At 34.8% G+C, this 20,783-nt stretch overlaps 1 protein-coding gene across 1 annotated transcript in view; it reads right to left on the minus strand.

Moving 5' to 3' along the window:
* The window catches only part of LOC138692896 (lipid scramblase CLPTM1L), a 50,744-nt gene extending 38,300 nt beyond the window's left edge, over positions 1-12,444 (minus strand). The window contains exons 1-4 of the mRNA XM_069816223.1: positions 12,006-12,444; positions 7,624-7,724; positions 4,758-4,989; positions 34-167 (exon numbers count right to left, since the gene is read on the minus strand). Coding sequence (XP_069672324.1) covers positions 34-167; positions 4,758-4,989; positions 7,624-7,724; positions 12,006-12,161 — 623 coding nt within the window. The 5' untranslated portion in view covers positions 12,162-12,444. The remainder of the gene's footprint in view (positions 1-33; positions 168-4,757; positions 4,990-7,623; positions 7,725-12,005) is intronic.
* Between the last annotated feature and the right edge of the window lie 8,339 nt (positions 12,445-20,783).

Consider the following 20,783-nt stretch of genomic DNA (forward strand, 5'->3'; position numbering starts at 1 on the left):
GTTCCAAATACAAGTTGAGGTGAAGATACTCACGCAAGCAATCGTGCAATTTCTGGAGGCAGATCTTTGCTTGGCAGAGTTATGTCATCAGTTAGAATGTTGAATGTAACACGAGATTTCAGGTGGGTAACTCGCTGTTCAGTTTGCTTTTGCTCTCTTACTCCATTCTAAACAATAAAAATAATACAAGTTTAAGTCACAACAGGTGTATGTCACAGATCTTCGTGATATTGTAGAGCATAAAAGAGATAATTATCAAGATTTAATAGAAAGTCAACTTTTCACATAAGTTCTAAAGAGATACTCCAGCTACACACATACTATAGACAAATATGTCACTAGCTAGCTGTAGATTACCGTCACTCACATAAATGCATACTTGGTAACTAATGACGTATGCAAGTATTGTCGGACCATCGGATCAGTGCCCCCGTAAGATATGCGAACTGAACCCTAATTCCTTCTCAGCCTCGGTAATTCATTTCTCTCCCTGCATTCCTACCTCTCTCCCTTTCTCTTCCCCACTACCCACAATTTTAGCCTTCTTGCGGGACAATTTATGTGCACTTGCAGTCCAGTGTTGTCAATTCAACATGAACACTGTAGCAAGGAGTGGCGAAAGAAATATTATTAAGCAGGTACATAATAAGCATTTTGCGATGAAGAGAAACAGATCAATATCTGTGTCGTATAAATCAGGCAATGAAAAGAGCAGCTGCAATCACAGGTGAGGCTTATTTTATTTCAATTGATTATGTATTAAAATTACTTACTTAACTAATACTAATATAATACAACTTTTTTATGTAATTTATATAGGCAGATCAGAGCGCCTGATAAAGAAAATCAGGAGAGAGGGAGTCTGTGCAGGAGATGAAAAGTTAGAATCACCAGGGAAGAACAGACCAAGGGAACCTTTAATTCTTGTAGATGATATGAACCGATGTATTTTAAGAAGAAAGATACAAGAATTTTATACCATGCAGAAAAAAGTTCCAACATTGAAGAAATTACTGAAGGTTGTGAGAGAAGCAATAATTTCCAAGGTTGGAGAGAAACACTACGGAAAGTGATTCGAGACATGGGATTTAGCTTTAAAAATGTAGAAATACAAGATGTATTTTGATTGAAAGAAATGATATTGTAGCATCGAGGACTAGTTATTTATGACACTGTTTGACGGAAGTTTGGCAACATCCCTATTCAGCAAGGTTCGTGGCCTGCTGTTTGAAGTGGTGGGAGGAAAGTGGGCGGAATGGAGTGAGTACAGGCGTTAACTTTTCTAAGAACGACGACAGCGCTGAAAGGGCACAGATCTGATGGTCAGACAATACCTGCCAAAGATGCAAATATACTGACTTCTAATCTAGAGCAGTGGTTCTTAACCACCGTGGCCCGGTAAATTATTTTTCTGTAAGACGATGGCTGGTCCCAATAAATTTATTTGTAAATACCTTTCCAAATTTTTTAAAGTTCATATAATAATAATTAATAATAATTTATTTATTTACAATGGCAGAGTTAAGGCCAGGTGACAAAGTATACAAGGAGTGAACTAACAGAAATATTGATAATTAAGTATGACGTAATCTTAAGACATTGAATTTAATGAATTGAATTTAATGGAAGGGGATACTATGGCCCAGCACTGCGACCTTGTGCAGATCTATTGCGCTAACTCACTGGTGACGCATTCCCAAACCCATACTGACCGACCACACTAAGGTTCTCTGGTCCAGGTTTCGAGCAGCGAGGTCTACTCGTCTCTAGGCCAACCCCCTCCATGAACCGCCAGCCGACATTTATGGAATTATGAAATGGAAAAATGGTGACGGAATGATGTAAATGCCTATTTTGGGGAAAACAGAAGAACACCGGGAAAAAACCCCAACTGCAGCCTTGTCCGCCACAAGTGTCACTGTGGATTTCAATGAAAAAATCCCAGACCTGACTGGGAATCGAACCCGGGCCGCCTGCGTGACAGTCTGAAGGTCTGACCAGCGAATAGGGATTATAAAGAATGGACACTTCGCGTCGGTATCTTTGATGTAGCCGGACTGATTTCAATGACCTTCAAGCCAGCTAGAGAGTGAGATTCTGCTTTCTCCCAGGAGTTGGCGCTGACATCACACCAGCTAGCAGTCGACACAGCGGAAATATAACACATATAATTAATACATCTAGGTACATTATGTACTAAAATAAAATAAATTAGATCCATAAAATAATAAATCCGTCATTAACTGTAATGTCTAGACTCTAGAGTTCCTTTATAATGAGAGCTGAGACGTTGACCCCCAACAACAATTAAAATATGTAATGATTTGATAGCGCTGAAAATGGAAAAACAAAACTCTTACGAGAAGTAAAACCATATACCTATATTATATTATATACAAATATTAAACGAATTCGATACTTAATTTTATAATGTATTATATTATTTTATAATATAATTTATTATATCTGAAATATGAAATATTATTATTACAACTAGTTTGTCACTGAGAAATAAGGAAAAGCTGTTAACTTGAATTTATTTGAAGCAAAGCGTTACTGGATTATGCAATAAGGTAGGCGATGTTTGGATCCTGTGCCTTAATTCTATTCTCAATTATTAACTTAGCGTATGCTCGATTACACTAACCTCTAGCGCTTGAAAGTGGAACTAAACGCTGCGCACAGAGAAACAAAACACAGGAAAATTCGCTCAGTGTCCATTCTTTATAATCCCTATTCGCTGGTCTGACCATTCAGCCACCGCAGAGATCTTAAGACAAAAAAAATTTTAGTTCATTATGAAAACAGTGTGACAAGTTGACAAATAACTTAATTCAATATAAATTTATCAGGCAATGGATTAAAGAAATGTTGTAGCTTGTTGTAGTTTCTTCAATCCAACATCATCAATTAATTTATGCGACATATTATACCTTTCTGACCACCAAAAACATTGTATTATTAAATTGATTTTAATGATTCTTGTTTGAAAAAAAAAAAAGCTGATGGGAAGAATGATTATGCACTGTAACTCCACAGAAGTCAGCTCAGCAGAGGAAGCAGGAGAATGGCAAAATGCTTATCACACACACATAAGACAAACGTATATGTAATTTTGTGTAAAAAATGTATGAATATCTCAATTCTAAACACTAGTCCCAATACTAATTAATATTATGAATTAAAAATGCAACATATGACCACAGCATTATTATAAATTATTGAAAAATTTAACTTTAGTGTTTAATTTATTTTATTTTTGTATTACACCTGCGAATTTTTACAGATTTAGCGAGGCTAGTGAGACGTCTGTTGCTGTTTTCTGTCCATTAACTTGTTAACTCTGTGATTAATTGAAGTGATAGCCAAACGGAGACAGAAAGTTGCAGGCGGATCCTCTGTTTCGTTTCAAGCACAGCCATGGCAGAAAATGCAGTTTCACAAAGAAATGTTGTGGAAAAACAATGAAGAAATATGACTGCTACGTCATGTAAGTTTGGATAGAGAGAATCTGGATCTGTGCTTTTCGACACAATCATGAAAATTATTCTCCTAAGAATATTTCCGCTATAAAATACTTTTATGCTCGACCATGCCGAAATGTAGTAATTATACACCTGGTAGTAGCCCTTTAATGCACCTCATTAAAGTACACCTATTCATTATAGTTCAGTTGTTCAGCCAATCAGAAATCACCACTGTAGCATTATAAAAGCGCAAGTATCGATTATTCTCAGATATGCAATCGAAAGACAACTAGCAAAACATCACGGAGGCTGGAAATCCAATACTGTCGCAGGTTATGTTCTGTTACTATAATAATTAGCGTTAATTGTAAATAATATTCAAATAAATTCAATTTGTCATCTCGTTTTTCAATTCTAAATCAATTTCAAGGTTATATCAAGATTAATGTTTATTTTACTCTCTAGATTACATCAAGGTCAATGACATTTGTTTTTCGGAAAAATCAATACTTTCGCATCTGCGTACATCTCACAATTTACGAGATATTGCACAAGGTCAGTTCCGCTCCCCAGTCAGATAAGAATAACATGAATACTTATGAATAATTTCAAGTTAGGAAAATGGTCGAGCATAAAAAGTCGTATGAAACTTGCATACAATGATAATTAAGAAGCTCATATGAAAATTATGAAACTCGCGTCTTAATTACTACCATTATAGTCTCGTTGCATAATGTACTATTATTTTTGTATTACACCTGCGAATTTTTACAGATTTAGCGAGGCTAGTGAGACTTCTGTTGCTGTTTTCTGTCCATTAACTTGTTAACTCTGTGATTAATTGAAGTGATAGCCAAACGGAGACAGAAAGTTGCAGGCGGATCCTCTGTTTCGTTTCAAGCACAGCCATGGCAGAAAATGCAGTTTCACAAAGAAATGTTGTGGAAAAACAATGAAGAAATATGATTGCTACGTCATGTAAGTTTGGATAGAGACAATCTGGATCTGTGCTTTTCGACACAATCATGAAAATCATTCTAAGAATATTTCCACTATAAAATATTTTTTCGTGAAAAATGCTTAGAAAAGTAAAATGACAAATTCCGGGAGAACATCTCGCCGCCCAATATAATTGATGCCAGGGCCTTGAGAAACACTGATCTAGAGCACTGTCTTTCATGACGGTCAAAGATACAAAGAGGTCAGTTTTCTCATATAGTACTTCAATTTCTCCCGCCACCATTCCGCTATCACGGAAACACTGCAGTTCTTAAATGCAAGCATACATACCGAATTCGGTTTTGTCTCGCTGCTCCCTTCCAGAAGTTTGAAGGTCGATGCCTCAGGAATGTGATACTGAGTCAGTCTGATGCGTGTGTAGACTGCCATGGACTCCTGCTTCAACCTCCAGTAGTCCCACTGCTTCGTATCTGACTGCTGCTTTGGTCGAGGAAATGTGAACAGGTGGAGATACAGACTCCCATTCTGTCTTGTGGAGGGTGGAATGGAAATAGTGAGTTTCCTACAAAAAGGAACAAACTAATTTATGCACGAAATACAGTGAAAGGCACAGATCTGCAATAGAATGAAGACTATCACAATTGGTGGTGATGATGATGATGATGATGATGATGATGATGATGATGATGATAATAATAATAATAATAATAATAATACAGTAGTAGCAATGGTACAATAGGTTAAGTCTGATGAGATCAGATCAGATAAAATTCAGTACGAATTGTCGAGAAAAGATAAAGCAATGTGTGGTAAGATTAGGTTAGGTAATATCAGGTAACTAGGATAGAAATGAATGGGGAAAAGAGAAGAAAAAATATATGCACTATCACTTTTAATTTAATTTTTAATGTTGCTCTAGAATATGCCATTATGAAAGGCCAGGATAACAGAGAGGGTAGGGAACTGAACGGGTTACATCAGTTGCTTGTTTATGCAGATGACACAAATATGTTTGAAGAAAATCCACAAACTATTAGGGAAAACACGGCAATTTTACTTGAAGCAAATAATGAGATAGGTTTGGAAGTAAATCCCGAAAAGACAAAGTATGTCATTATGTTTCGTGACCAGAACATAATATGAAATGGACATATAAAAATTGGAAATTTATCCTTCGAAAAGGTGGAAAAATTCAAATACCTTGGAGCAGCAGTAACAAATATAAATGATACTCAGGAGAAAATTAAACCCAGAATAAATACGGGAAATGCCTGTTATTATTCGCTTGAGAAGCTTTTGTCTTCCAGTCTGCTTTCAAAAATACTGAAAGTTGATAAAACAGATATATTATCTGTTGTGTTATATGGTTGTGAAACTTGGACTTTCACTTTGAGAGAGGAACGGAGGTTAAGGATGTTTGAGAATAAGGTGCTTAGGAAAATATTTGGGACTAAGAAGGATGAAGTTACAGGAGAATGGAGAAGGGATAAAGTTACAGGAATAATGGAAACAGTCATACAATGAAGAACTACACGCATTGTATTCTTCACCTAACATAATTAGGAACATTAAATCGAGACGTTTGAAATGGGTAGGGCATGTAGCACATATGGGAAAATCCAGAAATGCATATAGTGTTAGTTGGAAGGCCTGAGGGAAAAAGACATTTGGAGAGGGCGAGACGTAGATGGGAGGATAAAATTAAAATGGATTTGAGGGCAGTGGGATACGATGATAGGGACTGGACTAATCTTGCTCAGGATAGGGACTGATGGCGGTCTTATGTGAGGGCGGCAATGAACCTGCAGGTACTCTAAAAGCCATTTGTAAGTAAGTAATAATAGATTTAGGTTAGATAGATTGATATAGGATAGGATAAGATAGGTTAGGGGTGGTATGAGGCGAATTACATAAATCAATCAAATCAATCTTCTTAATATATCCAGCTGTTTGCTGACAACATAAAGTCCACTATAGTCCACTGTAGTCTATTCAGTTGTTCTTTTTCACGAGAAATGAGGGATATTTTGATCGGTGTTCATTATAGATGCCTGTTGCTAGTAGCCAGAGTTGGGGTGTAGTCAATATATACTGCAGGAAGGACAAAGAAAAGGTGAGTGTAAAATTAAATCAAGAAAGGTAATGGATAATGAGAAGGTACAGTACATAAATTGTTAATTATTTAATAAGCAATTGTTAATTATTTAATAAACACTTAAACAACAGATACTACTCAGAACCAATTAACTTAGACATGAAAAGAACAGAGTGATGATTCAACAATAGAGGAGGGAAACCCAAAGTATTTTAAGTAATTGCCATTCAACACTACTGTCAATCAAATATTTCACAAACATAAGAAAAGTGAACAGGAAAATAATTGTCATACATAGGTTGGATAAAAAGTAATCGCAACACTGCTGGTCACATGACGATGGTGCGTTCGAGAGCTGCCAGCTGTGTGGACATGAACAAGGACTGTTAGATGAGTTAGTGCAGCCAGCGGCAACAGTACTAATCAAATGAATGGAAGCATCCCGGTTCTCCTCGTCCAAAGAAAGTGCGCCCTACACAAAGTGCTGTGAAGGAGATGTTCATTGTGGCGTATGACATTGATGGGGTAATACTGCACCACGCTGTACCTCCAAGGCAGACGGAAAACGCGGACTACTGGAACATCCACCGTACTCACCCGATATGATCCATGCGATTACGATCTTTTCACCAAAGTGAAAGAACCGGTGCGAGGGACCCGGTACAATACCAGAGATGAACTTATCCGTGCTTTAGGGCGGTCAATACAGAACATCAACAAAGATGGACGCACTGATGGTGTACGACACCTTCCAAACATTTGGCAAAAGGTAATAAATAAGGCGGGCGACTATACAGAAGGTACGTAAATGTTGTACCCCTGTGAATAAAGCCATGTCAGAAATATCGAACTGTTGCCATTACTTTTTATCAAACCCTAGTATATACGAGATGTGACTGGGATGAACAGCAGATGGGTTAATGGAGGAATAGGTAAATATGTAATGTGTGTGTGTGTGTGTGTGTGTGTGTGTGTGTGTGTGTGTGTGTGTGTGTGTGTGTGTGTGTGTGTGTGTGTGGCGCGCTCGGGTGTGTGTACATAAAAGGAAGATACGAAACTAAACTAGCACAAAGAAATTAGTTTTATACAACGAAAACTTACTTTTCAGATGGTACATTATAGTCAAAATCTTCTCGGGCATCAACGAATGACACATCTTTTTGTGTCGTAGGTGCTGATTTCACAGAAGTGAATAACACCAACTGGAACATTAAAATACAACATTGACACATCTCATGGAAAAAAGATTGAATTAAATGATTACTTAAACGACAAATGTATAAAGCATAAATCCTCTTGGATTGATCACAAACAGCTCAAATTGATTAAACTCTGTTCCCAGCACAGTCAATGTCAGCTGTTGCTAGTCATGCTAACTGATAACTGGTTTTATTTGCATTGTAGTTGTTGAGTTTGACACACTTATTGCTCTGTGCGTGATTCACTGTTTAATATTACCGAGATGTGACGATGTGGGAATTTGATAAAATTTAGGAAAAAAAGATATTCATTTACGAAAGTTAATGAAAAAACATTCTTACAAATATTGCAAGAGGAAATTTCGTTCTAATTATTCCAGGATACAAGTTCCATCACCACATTTTTTTTTTTTTTTTTTTTAATTATCAGTACCTGCTCTAAAGGATGCAAAAAATGGAAGAGCATCAGGGCCAGGAAATATTAAGACTGAATTCCTAAAATATGGAGGCAATATTTTAATAAAATTAACATGCTCATTAATATGTATGATAATATTTTTCATAAGATAGAATGTGCAGATAATATTCCAGAAGAATGGAATATGTCTTGTGTAAGCTTTACTTTTAAAAATGGTAACAAATTATAGAGAAGTCAGGTTTGTATACAAATATGATATTAAAAGAGAGTAATTGACTTGGACAGGCTAGTAGCTATTTGGGATCAAATATTTTCATGATTCACTATCTGTAGAATGTAATTAACACCAATTTTTTTTTCATATGTCATAATATTTGAAATAGTTATGTAACTCACATCTGTAAGAAAGTATTTTCATTGCTCCACTTTTTTAAATCATTTGCGAAATTGTATGCCTCTTTCCATAAAAAAAGAAATATTGTCCAATTATTAGTAATGCCTCATTTTGATAACTGAGATTATCTCTAGATAAATATATACCTGTCAATTTAATTGAAAGATTACAACATGTTCATAATGTGTGTGTCCACTTCATCTAAATATACTCGTAAATTTGACCATATACCGGTAACGCCATCTTTTGAAGCTCTTTCATGGGCCTGCCTAAAAGAGCAAAACCGTGTCGGTTTGTCGTCTATGGAACTCCTTACCTCGCCATGTCAGGGACTACCAATCAGTTAATCAATTTAAATTAAGAATTACATACTTTTACACGAAATTGATTCGTGGGTGTTAGCCGATTTTATAAGTTATTCTGTGTCTTTGTATAAATTGTCATTTAGGTCTATTGTAAAGTATAATTAGGATATAAATTATAAATTGCTTAGTTATGACATGTTTACCGGTAGTCAATATTTCATTAAAGGCCTATGTATATATATATATATATAAATTGCTTAGTTATGACATGTTTACCGGTAGTCAATATTTCATTAAAGGCCTATGTATATATATATATAAATTATAAATTGCTTAGTTATGACATGTTTACCGGTAGTCAATATTTCATTAAAGGCCTATGTATATATATATATAAATTATAAATTGCTTAGTTATGACATGTTTACCGGTAGTCAATATTTCATTAAAGGCCTATGTATATATATATATAAATTATAAATTGCTTAGTTATGACATGTTTACCGGTAGTCAATATTTCATTAAAGGCCTATGTATATATATATATAAATTATAAATTGCTTAGTTATGACATGTTTACCGGTAGTCAATATTTCATTAAAGGCCTTTGTATTTTATTTATTTTATTTTATCGGGTTATTTTACGACGCTGTATCAACATCTAGGTTATTTAGCGTCTGAATGATATGAAGGTGATAATGCCGGTGAAATGAGTCCGGGGTCCAGCACCGAAAGTTACCCATCATTTGCTCGTATTGGGTTGAGGGAAAACCCCGGAAAAAACCTCAACCAGGTAACTTGCCCTGACCGGGATTCGAACCCGGGCCACCTGGTTTTGCAGCCAGATGTGCTGACCGTTACTCCACAGGTGTGAACAGACCCATGTAAGCTCGTTAATATGCATGATAATGATTTTATATTTAACTACCAGTATTAATATTAATCACCTCTGCTTCAGCATGTGAACATGAGGCCAGCAGCCGGCTGGTCGATCTTGGCCCTTCATGGGCTCTAGCGCCACGGATTTACTTTACTTACTATTACTATTAATATTATTACTTTTGTTATTGCTTCAATGTATATTTCACTTCTGGTAGTGTGGAAGAGAAGACCTCATAGTCTTAACTCTATCAGAATAAATAAATAAATAAATATTTTGGTAAAATGTTCATTTTTCCATATTTTGCATGATTTCTCCCTTCTTCGTCTGTTAATATTTCTGAAACAGCCATTGAACCGGGCTTTCCAATTATGAGACAATAGGGATGTTTTCCTGGGAACCTTGAAAAACCCAAGCCACCCATTCCATCAATAATCCGAGGCTCCCAAAGACAAGTGAAATCTCCGAATTCCCAAAGTGAAACCTCGAAATAACCCTTTAGAGTCAATGAACTCATACCGTCAATGAATTTGAAAAGCCAAATGTCTCCTATTTCGCAGTTCCTCATTCTTTCGAAAGCCGTGAAGTCTTTCAGTGTTGCCATGCCTACTCTATATATGATTGTTTAAAATAGATTTCACCATCAGTTTTGCTGTTTAATTTCTCCTCTTTTTGCAACTGCATGCGATTTTCGTCATACAAAACAATATTACCTCACAGAAAGTGTAATATTTTGCAAGAAAATATAGAAAAATTACTTAAGTTATATTGTAACTAGTGCTGATTCCAACTAATGTAAGAATTTTTTCTTGTATTCCTCAGTGTCAAAAACTGAGTTACTTACGTCTTGCATCAGATAAGCATTTAATCATGCTAAAAACTATCAAGTATGCCAATTTATTGTATTTTATTACACAGCATATTAAATATACACAAAGCATATTTTGTAAATAATGATGAGTAAACCTGCTCCAAATAGTTCAAAACCAATACATTTTATTTAAATATTTATTTAATATTTTCATATTTTGCCAAAATAAATTCCATATTTTCCCAAATGTTCTGGATATTTTGCCGGTCTCTACTTGTGTGTTTTATATAATTTGACAGTTGTATCAAAATAAGATTGAGATTGATTTATCAACTTAGTGCAACCCTATTTCACAAAGTAGGAGCTACGAGAGTTATAATTCTGTTAGAGAACATCAGGGATGGAGGACACTCTCCAATAACGAACTATATAATCTGATTGAAGGGCATGATATTGTAAAATTTATAAAAACCCAAAGAATAAGATAGCTGGGACATCTGAACAATGCCGGAAACTCGAATACAAATAATAATGTTAAAGGGAAGACTATAATTATAATAGGAGAAAGGGTAGACCAAATGTGAGGTGGATGGTCTGTGTAATTAAAGACCTTCAGACTATGGGAGTGAGAGGCTGGACAAATATGATGGACGACAGAGTAAGATGGTATGCCGTTGCTAAAGAAGCCAAATTCCACACAGGGTTGTAGCACCAAACGCTGATGATTATGACTAGGGTTATAATTGGCACATCGTATTAACAATATACACAATTTTTTTTTAAATATGGGGTCTATAAACAGTAAAAATTATAATATACAGCAGTGTTTATTGAAAATTCAATTGAGTAGGTGTGTACAGTTGAGATGAGATGAAAAGGCATAGCTTTTCTGGCTATGTAAAGGATAAAAATTGAATCTATTATCGCACTTACTTTTAGGATGTATTTCTTATATTCTTAGGGTACTAAGTAGATCCTATAAATAAAAGCTTAGAAGTACTATGTAACAGTAGCTTATTAATCAACCGGTATCATATTAAAATCAATAAACACAATATCTTGCCTGCTTATATTACGGAAGACGAAAAGAATTCAACTGCATGTGATACTACAAAGGCCATGAACATAAAAAAAGTCTAAAAATATTAAACCTGCAATTGAATGGGCTATAACGAGCCACTTTCAAATTTCAAATACAAAGTGAAATTTCAACCTTGACCTCATTCTTATTTACACTAAACTACCGGTATCTCACTTTCGTTAGCCTCTACGTGCAAAAACATTCCCGATTCAAACATTCTATGAAGGCCTAATTTTCTCAGTAGGCTACCGGTAACTAAGTAGGTCTACTCTTTTAACCTCACATTCTAATAGAAGGCACTGAATTAAAGAACTACCGGTATCAGAATAGTCCTGACAATATCAAGCCGTCATATTACTGTGTTACTCATAAAAATACAGATGTTTTCAACTAACCTGCAAATTCGGCTTATTATGCAAGTATGATGTCAAACATTTTTCACCGACGTGACATTTCGGAGGTACAAATAATTGTGCTAGCGTCCAAACCGAATGTCCGATGTAGGCAATAAATAATCCCGACAGTATGAGAGAAAGCGATGGAAAATGCATTGTTTCTTGAATATTACGTTCTCTTTAACGTTTAGCTGTATTATTATTTCCAAGATTTCGAACAAAGGTTAGGTCACATTCTAACCTATCCATACGAGATACAATGGCATTTTTAATAGAATACTACACAATATTTTCAATCAGGACAAATTAAGGTGAAATATGTACACTTTTACGTCAGCAAAAACAGAATGAGATAACAATTCCTGATCTATTCATGTTTACAATCAAAATCATACACCAAATATTATAACATGTGGCACGTCACAACATACTGATTTGAATAACGTGATATATCTTTACCAGTAGTACGTACTCTTTACCACAAGATGGCAGCACCATAAGAAATATCAATTTCCAATAAATGACTAATTATTAACTGTAATAATTAAGAAATTGTGTTTCAATCTTTTGTCGATGAAAATATTATAATACATATTATTATTTTCGTGTTTTGTTATACAGAAAATAATTAGACAATGTTCTGAAGAAATGCTATAGGGCGTCTTCGGGCGAGATTTCAAGGAAACTCGGGGAAAAACATGACATCTTTAAATTTAAATAATTATTGGTAAAAGATTTTGTATACAAAGTATGGCCACGTGTCGCTAATTCTCTTGCGAAACTTTTTACTACTTCAGTTGCAAAAGTTGCATATCGTGTTCATAGCCTACGTGCCCAAAGTAACAGGCTACACGCTACTTTTCGTGCTGCCCAATCCAAGCGCTACAAAAGTCTTCGCTAATTTTTCAAAGTATTTGCTTTCATGCTACAAACAGCATGAAAAGTAGTGGATAGCTGGTTCGGCAGCCGCTACTTTCCGGGTTGCACCGTTGTTCACACTAGTGTCGTGCATTTCAAGCGCTATGTTCGGTTCAATTTTGTCGAGCGTGACAAGAACTCACGATGTGTCACAGGAAGAACAATATTATTGTTTGTATACATCTGAAGTTTGATTAGTGTAATATGTAGCTAATCGGCGATGTATGCAATGGAGGGGGAAGAGAAACTGGCCACCCATTATCTCCTAGTCTAGTTGCCTCAAAAATGTTGCCTTGTTGATATCATTTGTGAGGTTCAAACCTGTCTTCGGACAGTTGACTAAACAACAACGACATAATATAAAATAAAATGTATAAGCCCATAAAACTAAACGATTTCATTTTCATGCTACGTATCATTATAACTTATCCAGCCTGTTAATAAATAAAATAGATTTCACTTTCATACTACATAATTCGTTGTAGCCTGCAACATTCAACCTGAGAATAAATAAGATTATTTCATTTTCATTTTCATATTACACATAATAAACTTAGAGTACTCTACCTGTTAATAAATTTAAAAAATCATTTTCATATCAGCCTATACACAATATTACAACTTATATCACTCTGCTAATAAATGAAATAAATAATATCCAACCTGTTAAATAAACGTTTTCATTTTCATAATATTATACATACTGCAATTGTAACAATACTATTCAACCTGTTAATAAAATTAATGATTTCATTTTCATACTACACATTATCGTCGTGCATGGCAGACACTATGTTCGGTTCATTTTGTCGAGTATGGCGAAGTAAAATATTTACCGAAGTTCGCTTTGCAGTAGGAGGCCTATCATGTTTGTTCGCCAATATTATGAAAATATTTGTTGTCTTCTTCCATCCCTCCATACTTTAAACTAGTGTCGTGTATTACAGGCGCCATGTTCTGTTCAAGTTCGTCGAGTATGGTTAAATTCAATATTCGCCGATGTTCGCTTTGTTGTGTTTGTTCCGCCTTGTTATAAAAAAAATTGCTGTCCTCCATTCCCACCCTTTCATGTTTTAATCGCTTAAGGATTTTAGCACATCTTGCGATTAGTTTGTCATATGAAATAAGACGAAGTTTGTAAAATCTTGGTTGTCGCTCTCATGTTCGAATACTGCAGGATACTATTTCATATGAAATAAGACGAAGTTTGTAATGTCTTGGCTTCCTCTCTCATGTTTGAACACTGCACAATACTAGTTGGTATTAAAAAAATGAACATGTTTCTTTTAATTATATTTTGATTTATTTATACGTATATTTTTATGAATGTTTAGTAATATTAATAATAAGAAAATTATAACTGTGCGTAACTTCGCAAGATATGTGCCTGACATCCTCATACAGCTAAAACATAAAGGCGCAGAGAGAGGAGGAACTAAGGAGATAGGTGCCGAACGTATGTAAGGAAGGGGAAAGATTGAACAAACGCAAAGGGAGCTTCGATTCTACAAAGACTCAACAAATATGAACCGAACATAAGGCCTCTTACCAGTTTTCAACAGACTCTGTTATTTTAGTTTACATGCTTCATTTCCACATAATGCTGTATGCCTAAGGATTAGGGCGAAGTTCGTAGTATCTTCATGAATAAATATATATTATATATTTATCCATGGTATCTTGATATCCCCTCTCATGTTCGAACATTGCACGACACTATAGTTCACACGTCACAGAGCGTTGTGCAGTATTTTGTACTGCAGTGCTGCGAAAGTAGCGACGTGTGGCAATACACTTATTCATAGTAAAATAATTATTTCTGCAGTATCGAAATGTTTGGCAAGCATTCTCTCTCAAATAAGCAAGAGGACACTGTTTGCATTCAATTTTTACATCTATTCATTGGATAAGTATGCACATGACAGGAGAATTTCTACTAGAAAAAAATATATTTAGCTTTATAATTTATTTTCAGCGCTGAAAAAAAACTCAACGTGTGATTTACTTAAAAGCGGCTAGTAACGATTTTATTTTTCATGATGTCAAAACAATAGGCCATGGATCATATTATAATTCCCCGCCCTCCCCAATGTTAAGATACCTCGATTAAAAAACTTGAAACAAAAACGTTAAGACATAAAAAGAGTTTCTCAAAATGTGAGATACAAATTAAAATTAAACCGTTTAATGGATATTCCAAGAAAACATGGTGGCCTATAAAAATATAAGGTAAAGGTACACGTCGAAAGTATCCTCTTTGCATTTTCCACCAATCCAGATAAGAGAGGACGAGTGACCACTGTAACCATAGAACCTATATGAAAATGTCATTCCCATCGCTCTAATTCCGGCAGCCAATCACGTTGCAGGTCGGCTACATTTAAACATGTGCATCTTGTGATTCGCTGATGAAGACACTACTACATTTCCTAAGGCTCGATAAATAATATAATCGCCCGCCATTTTGGCTCTTTCGTTGGCGTTTGCAGAAAGCACACGAGGACGTTATTTGCCGCTCAATTATTTGCTCAATTACAGTGCGTTTGATTTATTGTCATAGGAGCTACGACATGATAATGTTTAACGGTGTGGCAAATAGATTCCTCGTCTGGTAGCTCGGCGACGAAAGAACAAAAATGGCGAACGATATAACCTACCTAGACTTTATAGAGCCTTCACTTACTAAGACGTAAGCAAAGAGGAGGAGTCACGCGGGAATAACAGCGTCACGACTATACCAACATTTACGCAATTCGACTCAAATTTTAGTACTACAATGACTTTAATGTATATTACATAAATGTCATTCATTCATTCATTCATAGTGCTCTGCCCAAGGGAAGGTCTTTCACTGCAAACCCAGCATTCTCCAGTCTTTCATATTTTCTGCTTTCCTCTTTCTCTCCGCATATGATCCATATATCTTAATGTCTATCATCTGATATCTTCTTCTGCCACGGACTCTTCTCCCGTTCACCATTTCTTCCAGTGTATCCTTCAGTAGGCAGTTTCTCCTCAACCAGTGATCCAGTCAATTCCTTTTTTTCTTTCTGTGCATAAATGTATATGCGCGAATATATGACACGTCACACCACCAGAGTATGACAAAAGTGTACTATGTGAAATAATTCTGAACGAGCGCGAATCTACCTATTTTCAATTGGTTTCCTGTAGATAAGAAGACCTGCCACTAGATAGTCTTAAAGATGATAAAGCCTTAGACTCGCTACTTTAAATAGTCTATCTAATCTCTTTCCCCATTCGATCAGAGAACTACCAAGTGATACTGCTGTTTATCATCATTTGCAGTAGGTATTTTACATAATTCAAAATTAATTTTTGCAAAATTTACTAACGTACGAATATTAGTGACCATATTCACTACTGGAAATTATAACACATAACAGTAAGTACGATCAAGTAATTAGGAAAGGGTAAGTCTAGTAGCCTTAACAGTAGATGTATGCAAGGAAAGCAACAGACGAGCGGTACATCAGTGAAAACAATGTGATACACAGTACACAAACCAATAATAGTTATTTACGTTACAATACCGTTATGTAGAACTTAACATGCGAGCATGGAATTTTAAATTTAACTAAACGAGCGACAGCGAGTTATTATCCATGTGAGATGTTGAGTTCTTATAACGATCGTGTATTGTACGAGGTTTTGTGGTATTTTGAATCGTATATCTTAATCCATGTTGAATCTTTCGTACACTACTTTTAACACTTGAATATAAATAATTGATTAAATGGCGTGTTAATTGTGTAAGCATGTGCGGCTTACAGCTGTTTCGGTGCTTCTTCACACCATCCTCAGAGCCTACTAGATCTCGGCGTCATCTCTAACTTCGCTGCCTGTTGTGTGGGTGCGTTCGATTGTTGAAAAGTGTTGAAATGTGGTGTCAAATAGTGTGTGTGTTCTGAAATTGATCTCTATCTCTATGTTGAGAATTTGATCAGGGTGTGTTTTAGTGTGTCTGTATATTTCATATTGTTCTAGTGTGTTGAGTTTTTGGTTTTTGGGTTGTATGTGTAGGATTTCCATGTCTGTATGTTATTGTATGTGTGGTTAGCATTAGTTATGTGTTCGGCGTATGTGGATGTATTCTGTACTCTGGTTATTGCTTTAATGTGTTCTTTGTATCGAGTTTGGAATGATCTGCCTGTCTGTCCAATGTCGCAACTATTGCATGTGAGTTTGTATACGCCTGTATGGTTGTATTTATTTGTTTGTGTTGTTTGTGTGTTGAGATGTCTTTGTAGTGTATTTTCTGTTCTGTATGCTATGTTGTATTTCTGTTTTCTGAATGAGGATGCGATCTTGTGTGTGTTTTTGTTTTCGTATGTTAGTGTGATGTATTTCTTGTGTTCTTGTGTTTGTGTTGTGTTTTTGTGTTTGTCAGGGGCGTATTTTGCGGGCTACCGGCGGTAGCCCAAGAAAATTACAAAAGAAAAAGTTTATAATATAACATAATGTAATAATTTTGTATTATTAGTTTTACCATAGTAATTAAAATTAAAGTAATTGTTAGATATATTTTGTGTAATAATAGGGTCAGCGATAGCCCAAACCCTTTAACCAGTATACGCCCCTGGACTGTTTGTTGAGTTTTTGTTTTGTCTTCCTTATGATGTTTTCTATTATGTTTGGGTTGTAACCATTTTCTTGTGCTACGTATTTGATTGTGTTCACTTTTCATTGTAGTGTTGTTGGCTCATGGGTATGTTGAGTAATCTGTGTACCATTGTCCTGAATGCAGCATGTTTGTGTTGTGTGGGGTGATTAGATGTGTTGTGTATGTGTGTGGTGGTAGTGGTTGGTTTTCTGTATATTTTTAAGCACCGAAACAGCTGTAAGCCGCACATGCTTACACAATTAACACGAGTAAGATCGCCATTTAATCAATTATTCGTATATCTTAAGAGAAAATAAATTAATAAGTGTATTTTGCATTTTGTTGGAACACTTGCCTCTCTAAAAGTAGGTATATTTCCACCAATCACAAAATGTATATTTGCAGCTATGTACTTGTAGGAGTTTCATTGTCAAAACAAAATTAATGGTTCACTGAACTTGTAAACATTTATATGGTTAAGTAGGTACTCTTTGTCCCTTGTGGCAGCTCACGAATAGTGAGAAGATTTCTAAATTTCATAACGGTCGTGCATTGTACAACATTTTATGGTATTTTGAATCGTATATCTTAAGAGAAAATAAATTAATAATTGTATTTTGCATTTTGTTGGAACAGAAATTATTGAGAATTTGTAGATAAAATAACAATTGAGAAACGTCTTAATCAGTTACTATGTTAGAGAAAACGGCATAATCGGTTACTACGGTAGGAAAATAAAACAAAAGCGTTTAATACAAATGGTTTTGTCTGAGATTAAATTTGTGTAAATGGACTGCATTGAAATTCCTAACGAAATATTGATAGAAGCAGAACAAGCAAGCCAAAGCGCTGTACCAGGAAAATCGAGAGATCGATATTAGGCCTATAAGGAGCTGTCACTATTTAATGAATGATGAAAAAAGAAGTTGGTGAGTGAGATGTTAAATGAAACGGTTGTGTAGCCCAAAATGTGCTAGCCCGTTAAGCGTACTTTACGTACATAGATGCATTTCTGTTAAGCAATCTTTACGATTCAAAATACCATAAATTTATTTTTTGTACTCCAGCATTATAAACAGTCTTTATCGTTGGTAAAAATTATGCACAAAAATATGGCACATTATTGTACTAATGTCGTAAAATATTACCATGCCAACTGAAACGTCATGACTTCTATTATGACGGCATAATTTGTCATAAAGTTAACATTATGAAACGATTTGCTGTGCCAATGCATCACTGTTGTTATGGAACCCCTATCTTCATAGACCATGATATCAAACTATCTATCACAAATTTGATGTTATTTTTTTATTAATTGATTTATAATGCTGTCGTACAAAAAATAACGTATGAAACACGTTTATAATGTTACGCAGTTATTGCACTCGTTAAAATTATGAAACTCGCGACTCATGCAATAAAGTATAATATAAACTCGTTTCATAATATTATATTATTGTGAAAAGCAGTGGCGACTCGTGAGATTCTAGTTCTGTAGAGCTGTACTACAATTTTATACATATAGCATTATCACACATCACAGTGAAATTTATTTGTTTGAACACGAATACAATCATACATTTATGTCACTGCTTCATTCACAAATTTGTTTGATCACGAACAAAATCATACATTTATGTCACTGCTTCCTTCACGAATTTGTTTGAACACGAATAAAATCATACATTTATGTCATCGTTTCATTCACAAATTTGTTTGAACACGGAAAAAATCATACATTTATGTCACTGCTTCATTCACAAATTTGTTTGAACACGAATAAAATCATACATTTATGTCACTGCTTCATTCACAAATTTGTTTGAACACGGAAAAAATCATACATTTATGTCACTGCTTCATTCACAAATTTGTTTGATCACGAACAAAATCATACATTTATGTCACTGCTTCATTCACGAATTTGCTTGAACACGAATAAAATCATACATTTATGTCACTGCTTCATTCCCGAATTTGTTTGAACACGAATAAAATCATACATTTATGTCACTGATTCATTCACGAATTTGTTTGAACACGAATAAAATCATACATTTATGTCACTGCTTCATTCACGAATTTGTTTGAACACGAATAAAATCATACATTTATGTCACTGCTTCATTCACGAATTTGTTTGAACACGAATAAAATCATACATTTATGTCACTGCTTCACTCACGAATTTGTTTGAACACGAATAAAATCATACATTTATGTCACTGCTTCATTCACGAATTTGTTTGAACACGAATAAAATCATACATTTATGTCACTGCTTCATTCACGAATTTGTTTGAACACGAATAAAATCATACATTTGTCACTGCTTCATTCCCGAATTTGTTTGAACACGAATAAAATCATACATTTATGTCACTGCTTCATTCACGAATTTGTTTGAACACGAATAAAATCATACATTTATGTCACTGCTTCATTCACGAATTTGTTTGAACACGAATAAAATCATACTTTTATGTCACTGCTTCATTCACGAATTTGTTTGAACACGAATAAAATCATACATTTATGTCACTGCTTCATTCACGAATTTGTTTGAACACGAATAAAATCATACATTTATGTCACTGCTTCATTCACGAATTTTTTTGAACACGAATAAAATCATACATTTATGTCACTGCTTCATTCACAAATTTGTTTGAACACGGAAAAAATCATACATTTATGTCACTGCTTCATTCACAAATTTGTTTGATCACGAACAAAATCATACATTTATGTCACTGCTTCATTCACGAATTTGCTTGAACACGAATAAAATCATACATTTATGTCACTGCTTCATTCCCGAATTTGTTTGAACACGAATAAAATCATACATTTATGTCACTGATTCATTCACGAATTTGTTTGAACACGAATAAAATCATACATTTATGTCACTGCTTCATTCACGAATTTGTTTGAACACGAATAAAATCATACATTTATGTCACTGCTTCATTCACGAATTTGTTTGAACACGAATAAAATCATACATTTATGTCACTGCTTCACTCACGAATTTGTTTGAACACGAATAAAATCATACATTTATGTCACTGCTTCATTCACGAATTTGTTTGAACACGAATAAAATCATACATTTATGTCACTGCTTCATTCACGAATTTGTTTGAACACGAATAAAATCATACATTTGTCACTGCTTCATTCCCGAATTTGTTTGAACACGAATAAAATCATACATTTATGTCACTGCT

This window comes from Periplaneta americana, chromosome 2 (assembly GCF_040183065.1).
Source record: "Periplaneta americana isolate PAMFEO1 chromosome 2, P.americana_PAMFEO1_priV1, whole genome shotgun sequence".
NCBI lineage: Eukaryota > Metazoa > Arthropoda > Insecta > Blattodea > Blattidae > Periplaneta > Periplaneta americana.